Source organism: Anarrhichthys ocellatus, unplaced genomic scaffold (genome assembly GCF_004355925.1).
Source record: "Anarrhichthys ocellatus isolate YVR2014 unplaced genomic scaffold, GSC_Weel_1.0 scaffold5, whole genome shotgun sequence".
NCBI lineage: Eukaryota > Metazoa > Chordata > Actinopteri > Perciformes > Anarhichadidae > Anarrhichthys > Anarrhichthys ocellatus.
This window is the reverse complement of record NW_022280035.1, coordinates 9,468,199-9,480,549: the sequence shown is the minus strand read 5'-3', so window position 1 is coordinate 9,480,549 and position 12,351 is coordinate 9,468,199. Positions and strand designations below refer to the sequence as shown.

The following is a 12,351-nucleotide window of genomic DNA, read 5'->3' as shown; positions in this document are numbered from 1 at the left end:
GTGTGTGTGTGTGTGTGTGTGTGTGTGTGTGTGTGTGTGTGTGTGTGAGTGAGTTTGTCTGCACACATTTGTATTTGTTGGTGTGTCCAGAGGGGGTTGTACTTGATGGTTTTATGATCTGTACGGGTGTATGTCATATTGGTAGTGGTGGGAAGCAATATCCGCTTCATAACAGAAGGCAAAAGGCTTCTCTTTCTTTCTTTTCTCTCACTCAGTCTATCTGTCTCTCCTTCTCTTTTCTTTTTCTGTGTCACTTTCTTCAACAAACTCACGCACATTCTCATGTGATTACCGCCAAGCTATGAAAGCTGTGATGCCTTATACTTTATGGTGTGTTGAATACAGTTTGCCTGTCTGAAATTAAAGCCTCACTAAGCAGCATCATATAGTGGTATTAATTCTAGCCAAAACTAATATGAAAATATTTCGTGTGTGAATGTGAGGGAGGGGAGAGAGGGAAAGAACCACAAAATGAGAGTCAATAAAATGCTTTCCTTGCACACTCTTATCCCGAATGAAGTGAAGCTGGGCATCGCTGCTCGCCAAGCAGTCAAGACAATTTCACAGCTGGCTAGCCTCAGGTCTTAGCAGCACTTTCTATATCTTTTTACAATAGAGACACAGACCTGTGACACACAGCTGAAACACCCCAATTTAGCAGCCTGTAACCCAATCTACACAGCCTCTCAGCCAGAACTAATCCCAGACGTTTATACATGTAGGCTGCGTTTCTCACAAGCTTATAATTTATATACAACAGCACACACACTCTCATTTCTTTTCACACAATGATACTGCACTGCTGACATCCAGTAATTAAACTTCTCCATTGAAATCACACACATAATCCACCATCTTTAGAAAACTGTTTCGTAAAAAAAATGTGTGAAGACCACCTTGAAAATAACTTAATAAATAAATGAATACAACCCACAGGTTTCTAAATGTTTAGATTTAATAAACAAATTAGAATTACATTAACCCCCCCCCCCCCCCCCCCCCCCCACACCCCCTTCAATCATGTAGCATTGTTTTAAACCTCTGGGTGGCAGGAGAGTTCTAGCAATTTTGCATAAATGTCTGGCACAGATTCACACTGCAAATATCTCCAGCAGGACAAGAGTCAACTCTGGTTCAGAAGTGCTGCTTTCTTTCAAACTTGTATATTTACAAGGATGTGGTGTGTTTAACTGTTTGCTTTCAATCTATTTGCATTTACATATTTTAAATATGTATTTGACTTTCAAATAGCCTTTCCATGACTACCTCACCCAATTTCGTTTTCTTTCTCTCTCTCTCTTTCTGCTTTCAGCTCAGCGGAGGGGTCGATCCATGCAGGTACCATGTGACACGGAGTACCCGGCCTTCGTCTCCGAGAGAACCATCAAAGAGAACATGGGCAACGTTGACTGTGACGGCTGCATCAAGTATGAAACGCATACACACGCAGACCCCTGTGAACACGCATCAACAACACAGTAACAACAACAATCTCAATATCCGTCTACTGTTCAGTAACACACCTCGGATATCAGCGGGCCACTACATTCCATAAAACAACCTAACAATGAAAAATGAATCATCCTGTTAACTCTCATCTTGGCGTAGTATTTTTTATCTCTGTAATCCCTGATAATGAGGAACACATTTAAATCATTTGTTGTCTGCTGAAAACACTTTTATCCCGGCAATCCATCAGAGACACACACGCAGACACTCACTCTCTCTCCTCCGGCAATTTGAAATACAAGGCATTTAGAAATGAGGGAGAGGGGTGGAAAAAAAAGGCTTCCTTTAAAAATGGGAAAATGAGTGTGGTCCCCTTTAACAATTTGGGCTTTTCTGTCAGGCAATTGTGGGGTGTTCTCTGGATCCCTCCAATGGGCCCTTCATTGCTCCCAGCTGTGGAACTGCCAGGGAGGCTCAGAACCCTGTGAGTGTGTGTGGGTGTGTTTTCCTTGTGTGTCTGCTGCCAGTACAGCCCCACAAGGTCAGCAGGGTAACCACTGCCCTGGGTGCTAGGAGTAAAATGCGGTTGGGGATGCAGTCACACTACCAAACACACATACCGTGTATACACACACACACACAGCACCGTCTTACACACATGACAGAAGCGGGCGTCAGGGAAGAATGGCCTCATCTCCAATGATGACACCAGAACTGGGATTAGCGGGCAGGCCTGTGTGCTCTGAGCAACATGTCGCCTTCAAATAAATCTTTTTTAAAGCACAATGAATTTGACAAAGTAAAATGGAGTTTTTATTTGGGTTATATTTTATAGCTCACATTAGTAATAGAGGATATTGGTGATAAACATCTGTTTCACGTTACAGGCTGACTGAGGCCTTTCTCTCATATTTTCATTGGGACACGTGTGTGTGCTTAATGCTCTCGGAAATATACTCTAAGCTTTTGCCTGTTAAACTTCTCTTTACTGTATTTTGAATGTGTTTGCATGTGATGTCAGTATTTGTATTTGTCCATTACTTCCTGATATCTAGCGAATGCTATAATAGCTTAAGTGGCCCTATAAGATGATTTAACCTCCATTAATGCATAGCAACCTCTCTAGACTGTAACATGAGATGTAGGACGAAGAGTGTGTCATGTCTCTAACCAGAGAAAGTCTTCAAGGGAACTATTAGCGACCACATGCTCCTTTATTTTTTCTTGACCGCCCCAGACAAGCAAAAGAGAGAATTTCAAAGTTGCAATGAGCTACAGCTTCGGCGCTACAGTCAGACGTGTAGACGTGCTTTCAATCTTAAATTGCATCTGTCTTTATCCCTGTCGCACTAATAATTATGGTATTGCTGAAATATTTGTTTATATTATCATACTGTCACTCCCGACTTACTGTAAGGCAAGTTTTGCTACTATAAACACAATTTTTTAAACATATTTTAGTGCCCTGGTTGCATCAGAGACGTGGTATTTAGTAAACAGTATTTGAGAACAGTAAAAAACAAATTGGTATCGCAGTCTTTATGGAACCAGCTATTTTTTTTGATATTACATGTTAAATTAAGTTCCTATTTTATATGCAGAAGGAATAATTGTGTATAATTTCAGATTTAACTTTTAAAATTAAATCCAATTGTCCATTTTTTTATGACATATTTCATATTTTTTATTAAATTTTTATATTGCAATGTTTTAATGTAATTTGTTACTCATTTAGGACCTTTATGCTGAATTTGCGCGAACCACTGCCATAATTTAAAAATCCACAAATAATTTAAAAACCTTTAATCGAGCCCCTCTGAATATATACTGTATATTAGAATCATGTAAAATGTGAAAAAAAAGGCTTAAAATGAGAATACTGGAATCATGACGCCCAGTTTCCCCAAAAGTAATGAAAGAAATGAAAATAAAATGACAGCATTGCTCTGAAAACTCTCCAGTCTGTTTGGTGAGATTTTATTGAATTAGTCATTCTTAAATTAGACACACCAATTACTGGTTAAATTTCCCAACTGGGATGACAGATATTTCTGAAAACCATACGCATGCTGTTATGGTTATGGTTAAGTTATGCAACAATTAAATTATTGGAAAATTGTGAACACTCTCTACAGGACACACAAATAATATTGCATTTAGCCGCTGAGCATGGACACATTTTACCACGAAAGGTAGAAAAAAAATTTGCCTCAGTTCTGCATCAAAACCAAAGCACATGTTAAGCATAATGTGTTGTGAAATGTTATTATGTTAGCTCCAACGACCTTCAGTACAGCTGGCTCTCCAAAGGTAGAACATTTTCCTTCATGTTATGCAGTGCTATTCTTTTGTCAGCTTCAGCTACAGATTGTGTGATATGTTTTGTCAGAACTTAGATAAGGAGCCATGATCTGTCACCACGTCTTTGTGTGTGTCTTTTCCTATAGTACATCAGCTTTATGTTATACATCTGTCTAACTCCTGATTTCTTTCCCTGTTACTGCCTTATCTTTATGGGTCTCTGTGTCACTCACTGTCACTCTGTCACTCTGTCACTCCGTCGTTCTCTGTCATTACTCAGATTGGATGTCGTTACTGCCTGTGTACTTCTGAGAGACAGAGAGTATGCATGACGGTCTGTCTCTATCTGTATATTACACTACAGTCATTTAGACGCTTTTATCCAAAGCGACTTATAATTCAGATTCTATCACATTTCTACACCGCAGGCACAGCTACGGGAGCAATTTGGGGTTAAGTGTCTTGCTCAAGGACACATCGACACGTGACTAGCGGAGCCGGGGATCGAACCGCCGATACTGTAATTGAAGGACTACCTTGCTCTCCACTTAGCCACAGTCGCCCATCATACACATTCTTTTGTGTGTTGAAAAGCCTTCATAAGCGGTGTAGTGCTCCTTTTCCCAACACCGGGTATGTTCAAGGCCAGCAGCTGTGCTGTCGGGATGTGTTTAAGTCTTTTCTCCAGGAACACTCGCTCTGCTTTCTGTCAGTGGGCTGAGCTGGGACTGCCCAGCACTGTGCAGGGGTGAGCATGGATTATTAAACATCAGCAGATCCCAATTTACCCTGATTGGAACTGGCTTGACCTATTTGCTGGGCTGGTTTGGTTGGGTTTGGTTAGTCATGGTGGAATTAAAATGCGGTGAATTGGTGCTGCTTAGGGGTTGTGGTCTGATTAAATTGGTCATTTTATTGAATTTGTAAGGATGGAGATATTCCTAGGTCTGTTTTGATCTGCCAGCTCTTTCCCTCTCTGCCTTACTTCCTCCTTCACAAGAGTTGAGAAAATGTATGCGTGTATTTCTGCATTTGTGTGTGTCCTTTCAGTCAAACGTGCATGTTCTCATACGTGTCTGATAAATGCCTCACGGTGAACTTGATAATTCAACCAGCTGTGTGTGGAGAAGAGGGAGGGAGAGAAGCAAAAGATACAGAAATAAGAGATCATCTTTACGACCTCTCTTCTTCATAAAGCTTATCCACGGTCATAAATCACTGGCCAGGACGCTGAGGCGAGGTCTGATCTCTCAGGCCAGTAAAACACAACCATGAGAAGCTATGAGCACAAAATTGTGGTTCCCATTTGTCTCCCTTCGCAATGTTTTATATTGGGCAACACTTCATTGGTGCGCGACTTGGATAGGATATAACAAAGACAAAAGGGGAGCTAGGGAGAAAAATTATGAAGAGAAGGGGATGGAGTGAGTTGGAGAAGTACGTGTGCATATTATATGCGTGTCTGTCAATGTGTGTCTGTCGATGTCTCTGTATGTTTATTGATAGCTGGCGGTTAGTGCATCTCCCCTCCACCAGGGGGGAATGTGAACACTCATAATGTAAATCCTCTGACACACATGGAATGTACATCATGCCCATGCGCTTTGTCTACTTGCCAATTCAACTCTCAATCCTCCCTTGCTCCCTCTCTCTTCTTCCTTCCTCATATTTTTTGTGTTTCTGGCTGTCTGTGCTGTGATTGGCAGGTCCTTTGTGATCCAGCAGATCCCCAGCAGTAATCTCTTCATGGTGGTGGTGGACAACAAGTGTGACTGCAGCATGTTTGAGCCAATCACCATGGACCCCATCGAAATCATGTATATCCTTCAATGGCCAAAGACTGGTATAGAAATAACAATATCACCGGATTATGTTGTTTTAATATGGAAGTCTATTCTCCTCCACCTCATAAGCTCCAGTGGCACAATCCTGTAGTTATAACCACTACGTGTCCAACAATGTTGCAGGGATGTAAATAGCAAAGGGCATTTTAATTTGTGGGGAGGTCTTTGGGGAGTTTGTTAGCCCTCTGGCCTTTTGGTAATGAAAGAGATGAGAGCATTATGAGGGTCAAGATCTAAAGGCTTTGAGACGACACTCTACTAGAAGTCTGTTTCACAGTGCTTTTCAGTACAGTTCATCTTTACTGACAAACTCAAAGTCTGTCAGAAAAACACACAACACAAGCAACAATACATACATAAAAATGAACAATTGCCACCTTTTTATAAAAGAAAGTTATCATAATGTTTCCACAGGGGCAGCTGGTATTGCACAACACTAAAACATGGATGTGACAGAAGCATGATAATTGTGTTCTGGGAACCCTTCAGAAGACAAAAATAAATTAGTAGATTTCAGATTTCTCATTAGTATTTATATAATATATATAATATATGTTACAAAAGTAACGGACAACAAACCAATTACATTGCATTAACTGCTGCAACCATTTGGATTTGCAAACTTAAGGTGCTCAGCACTGATTTTATCAGAACCACTTGCTTTATTATCAGATAGCTGTTATTGCCACAATAGACCTCATTGGTTGTGAGTCCCAATGTGTCACTGTTAGCAATATTACCCACTTTCTAGGGGTCACTTTTAACTTAATTAAATAAAGCAGATTAATGTTTCCTCCACAACTGAGCTGTGTTATCAGCTCAATAAACTCCTTCGATAGTGCATGGTAGAAATAGATTGCCCCTGTTCAGAGCTCTCACCTCCTTCCAAAATGGTGAGTGTGTGTGTGTGTGTGTGTGTGTCCTTGTGTCCGTGGGGATCTGTGTTTGGACTGTGTTACACAACAGCCCACGCTGCGATGAAATACTGATCAATAGCAGACACAGCTCAGAGTGGAGTCAGCTTGAGCTGGATTCTCCTACAATATGTATCTAAGTTGTATGCAGTACAGTCCCACTGTATGTACATATACACCACTGTTCATTTTGTTGTGGAGCGCTTACTGTAGCATAAAGCCTGCAACAAAAGAAAACTCATCAGATATTACTCAGTCTGCTTTTTTCCTATATGCACACCGTGCTGTGCACAAAAGTATTACTGCCTTTCCTTTATAAACAAGAAACACACTCCAGCAGGAAAACCCCCTGCAGTGGGTACACATTGTCTGTTATTGACTTAACTTCAGCTGCACATAATGAGTCTCTCAAGTGCGAGAGGTTGAAGATGCAAAAGGACAGGAGGCGCCCAGATACCTGTCACCCTTTTCACCCAGAGGTATTCACTCCACATACACAGATACTGCACACACACAGTACACTCACAATGATAGTACTTTCTGTCATAATAAATCCCCTGCAAATTCTGCTTTTGTGTTTTATTAAAATATTCCATATATGTTCATAGCTTGACACCCCCTCCCCCCCTACTTTTCTTCAGGAGAACTCAATGGAGTGTGGAGGAGCTGCGGGTCTCACCCCGTCTCTCGCAGCAACACTGCTCTGCGTCTTCCTAGCGCTGTTCCCCAGGTGACCAGAGCTGGCGAAGCCTCTCCATCCAGAACTTCACTTGGATCCGCTTGACTCGGCATGCAAAAGAACCGCAACAATGCCACAGAAAAAAACACTCCTGCCCCTTATAAAACTGTGCCCAATTCCAACTCACCTCCAACAAAGCCCCTAGCCCTGAGGTATCTCCCTACACGACACCTGTATGAAAGGACTGTTAATGGATAGCTATTACGGCTGCTAATTAGTCATCATTACAGTGCTTTTGCAATATCACATGAGCTGCACGGAGAGGTCATTGGGGAGATACAAAGTTAGGAACATAGTAATAATGCCAACAATGCACATAGTAGCTTAAAAATTGCACAAGTGGTCCCAGTGGTCCCACTGACATTCACTATGTTCACTCCTTTTAGGTTGCAGCTAAGGGCTGGGGTCTGTAGCTGGACTTGGAACTGGGCATTACAGCCACGTAACACCCGGTTGGAGAGAGACAGGTGCACCTCTCCCTGGCTCACTCTGAATTTTAATGGACAATAATGATTCTGAAGATTGAAAAAAAAATAAAAATACTGAAGATGAAGATGATTATATGTGGCCGGGGTCGTAATATAATGTTTGTCAATGATCTTTTTTTCATGATGGGAAAAAACAAGTTATAGTCAAAATGAAGAAAAAAAATAATTTTATTTATGATTTGCAAGTGGTACCCATAAACTGTGACTATGAGATTTTTTGAGTCCTCTGATGTGAGTGGTTGTTAATATTTGAGCTTTGCCTTATTGAACGATATTGGTCCTGTTTGTGTACTTTTTAAATAAAATGATGTTTAAAATGGATGCTGTTGTTAATAGTTAATATACAGCATCAGTTGTCATCCCTATAGACTGTTTTATTGTTGTTGGCAGATTTGGTTGATTAATACAGTATCTCTTAGCGGTTGGCTGTGGGAAATGTTTGCCTGCTTTTCGGCCTCCACATGAACAGAGATGTGCGTGCCTGCACGCATGCATGTATTTGTATGAGTGCATCTGGTGTTTCGCTCATCCGTCATTTATGTAACCCTCTGCTCCAGAGGCCTACCCCCCCCACATAAAGATAGACAATAAAGACCATAACACCGGAATCGTAGGCCAACCACAACATACATCTGTATGTGTTTAGGAAATAGACACAAAAATCCTTTTTTTTTTCTGACAAACATACTGTACACATAAATGCAAGAATAGGATTCATATGCCATGCCAGGCTAACTCATATGCATTTGTGTGTGCGTACAGAGGAGCACAATAAGTAAAAACAACAGCGGTTCTCACAGAACCAGGGCCGGCATTGAGCCACTCTGCTGTGGTGTCGATCTCAACACCAAGGTCTACGTGGTCAACAACGGGACATGCTACTTCTTCCTCTCTATCCCCACCTCTCGACCAGCCAGCTCTACTGACCCCAACTTCCTCCTCCACAGACAAGGTGATTCTCACCATGCCAGTGATTTAATCTGGTCTCTATTGTTTCATTGATCTTGTCCCTTGAGCAGAACTGTTTCACTCTAATCATTTCCAGTAGATTGTGCTCTTCCTCTTTCTGTGGCCCAAAGACTCCCTGACTAGCTGGTGGGTCATTTATCACTGCATAATGGGATTGGAGCTGTTTTGGGTCACAAATCCAATCCGGTCTGTGATTCCTTCCTGTTTGCCAGATGAGTTATGGGAAAGTGCATCCAATGTGTGTACAAAAGCCAGACGTGGGAAAGCAATCTTCTTTCTGAGTTACAATGGCAGCCCTCATGCCAGCCCGGGATCCTGTGACTGATAAATGCTCATCTGTGTTTTCTTTAAACTGTTTTCCCCACACACTGGGAAGCGGAAACATAACACATGCAGATGCTTTAAGACATTGTTTTTCTAATATCTCCCTGCACACTGCTCATGTGCGCTCGTCACGCAGGTCGGAAGGGAATTCAGCTTGACTTTGTGTGATTATGTTGTACAGTGTTAAACAGTACAATAATAAGAATGAATAGAAGGTAATAAATGTGTTGACGATCCATTGAAATACACAATTGTATGGAAACATAAATGTGTGTCTTTACAGGTTTGTTCACTTGGATGCCAGTTCACACCTTTGACCCCGGTCCATCAAAGGAGACATGAATGAGAGAAACATCACTGAAAGTATCTTACGAGAGCGTCCACATTCTTTCCCAATGATCTGATTTACGCGTCTGTTTGTGTGGTGGGAAGGAACCCCTGAGAGGGGAGTCGCTGATCACTGAGACACAATGGCCTGAAGGGGCCCTTCAGTTCAAAACACATCCATCCATCAGCACTCACACCACTCTAACCCTGTTTGCTTACCATTATCTTGACTGCATGAGAAATGTCTTTTGCTAATATGCCGGAAGACCGATGACAGTGAAACACACACATATTCACACATTCAAACATTTAGTGCAAACATCCACGTGCATTAACACGAACACATATGACATACAGAGAAGGGGTCACACGGAGGGCAAAGCTTTTGGCGTTACCTCGGATGGAATGGATAACATTGATGTTTGCATTGAGCACCACAGATATGTTTAAATGGAAATGATTCTGAGCAACTGAACCACACCAGGACCACACACAGGCCCGGTGACCACAACACGCCACAGTTAAGACAAGCTGGGAAAACACGCACGATTCTGTCGGCATTCCACGGGGTGACTAACAAAATCTCAGCTCTGCAACTCATTGTAATATGCATTCTTATGTTTGCCTAGAGGACAGGCTTACAGTAGTAAATACGTAATTTTAGAGAAACAATACCAAGAAAGAACTTACTGGATTTGTTTTATTTTATGGAATATGGATTTTATGGTATCATTGTCATTCTTTTTTTTTTTTTTTACATTTTCATCCCTTTTCTTCTAAGCATCTTGTCCTCATCTCTGTCCTTGTTTACTATCTTCTCCACACTCCTTTACCTTTTTTTCCTGCTCCTCTGGTCACATGCTTACTGGCTGTAGCGGTGATAATGACCAGACCGCTCGACTACCTCACCCACACATGCATGTACCCACACACACACACACAACGAACCAAACCCCAAAGGCAATTTGTTCCTGCGCATGCCAGGAGACGCGCTGCTGCCAAGGTTGAGAGGTGCCAACTGAAAACATACACTCTTAACACATGCTCTCATACTCAGAGTTAGTAGTGCACCCCATGCTGTGACAGGAAGAATAGCCTTCAGTACTTATGGACCTCTTGGTGAGCTTGAGGACCTGACAGCCAGCTGTGCTAATGCTGTCTGTGTGTGTTTGTTTGTGTGTGTGTATGTGTGTGTGTGCGCGAGTTTGTCCTTATTCGCATACCTATCCAACAGTGGACCTCAGCATCAATATACGTTCAGCAACAGTGGACTGGTAAGCCAACAGCAGACCTTTTAGAGGTCCTGCTTTAAATGTTAAAATTATTTCTAAGTGAATTTATTTTCATTTTAGCCAACAGGGGACCTTCAGGTATGTGCAAGTAAACGTTCATACTCAGCACTGCCTCTGCAGGGTGGAGCAAGGACTTTAACAACTCACTAACACACTTAAACACACTTATATCAGTCCACTGTTTTAATGTAGGGATGTGCGTGGGTGTTGTTTTGTAATAATTCACCAGCCTGTAGTTCATTGATTCTCTTTCAGAGAGGCAGCTTACCGTCTTCAGCCAAATACTGAATACTATACTAACAAAACCAGAACAAATCATATGCACACATCTAGCATTCCATCCTGTGTTTGTACAAACAAGCTGAGGGAGATTTTTCAACATTAGCATATTGAGCGGAGTCTTTGTAGCTGTGATCTGAGCTCTGCCACCCTGTTTCTATGAAAAGCCTCATTTGGTTACACATGGCAAGCTGAGCAATGGCCTGGAGGGGCATACATATTGGCTCCCTCAAACAGGAAGGGGCTAAATTGAGACCCACGAGCCCCCTGCCTTGCCCCTGTCACTCAAATGCACCCAGGCTGTTTTTAGAGTGTATAGGCCCTTTTCACAGAATGGACAGTCAGGAATGAGGAGAGAGGGGAGGGTAAGCAAGGGAAAGGAGGAAAACTAGATTGGAGGTCAGGGAGGCAACGGAGGGAAAAGGCGGGCTGATTACACCCGAGTAGGTGGTCTCACGATTTCATTACCCAAAGCAAGCAACACCATTGGCTCTCGGCCTCGGTTTGTCCCCAGGTCTCTGCACTGGATTGGGATTGAGAATCGCTGTAAGTATTGTGAGCATTTTAGAGTGCCCTCTGATCACAGTTCATCAGCATGTTTATCTTGGTTGAAGGACCGATCAATGAGTTAGGAACTCTTGGCTGTTGGCTCCCTCATGCCTGCTATAAATCCTTCTGTGCTGATGAATACTGATTGTTGATGTGATAATTGATGTTGTGTTTTTTTGTACATGGCGTCTCTGGCCATGGTGTGGTTACATCAAACTTTTATAGAAGTCTGAGGATGTGTGTGTCAGCATGTGTGTGTGTCTATCTGTCTTGTTTGATTTGTATCTTTATACCTCAGCTGGAGAGCTGCTCCTGCTAACCCTCTATGAACTCAGTGTGGACAGGACTAAATGGTGGCTCTTATTGGCACGTCTGTGTGTGCGTGCCTGCGTGCGTGCATGTGTGTGTGTGTGCGTGCGTGCGTGTGTGTGTGTGTGTGTGTGTGTACACGACTGGCCAAATTTATAATCCGCATGTTCTGCGTAGGCCTATGCCTGGCCCTGGGACTTCAACGCCCTTAGTTTGCATAGCAGAGCAGTGAAAGAAAGGCTAAGGTTACAACCACAGGCCCTGACAGAAAAGTCACTGCAGCAATATGACATTTTTATGCCCTAGTGTCCCCCACTCGCCCGCTCTCTCACCCTGCCCTCCGCCATCATTACCTTCTTGACCGTAGGAATGTCCAAAGCCTTGCTCTTGACATCAACCGCAGCCCTGTGCGTCCTTCTGTTCTCTCTCACCATATCCACCATCACGCCCCTTTTCTGTATCTCTGATCAGTGTGTTAGTGTGCACGTACACATTTATGCTCATGCATACAGTATGCACTTGTGTGTGTGTGTGTGTGTGTGTGTGTGTGTGTGTGTGTGTGTGTGT

At 42.5% G+C, this 12,351-nt stretch overlaps 1 protein-coding gene across 2 annotated transcripts in view; it reads left to right on the top strand.

Moving 5' to 3' along the window:
- cacna2d3a (calcium channel, voltage-dependent, alpha 2/delta subunit 3a) overlaps window positions 1-8,100 on the top strand; it is a 106,181-nt gene extending 98,081 nt beyond the window's left edge. For both annotated transcript variants that reach the window (XM_031845534.1, XM_031845533.1), the window contains 4 exons: window positions 1,313-1,427; window positions 5,457-5,569; window positions 6,905-6,987; window positions 7,150-8,100. In XM_031845534.1, coding sequence (XP_031701394.1) covers window positions 1,313-1,427; window positions 5,457-5,569; window positions 6,905-6,987; window positions 7,150-7,242 — 404 coding nt within the window. In that variant the 3' untranslated portion in view covers window positions 7,243-8,100. The remainder of the gene's footprint in view (window positions 1-1,312; window positions 1,428-5,456; window positions 5,570-6,904; window positions 6,988-7,149) is intronic.
- Window positions 8,101-12,351: the final 4,251 nt, after the last annotated feature.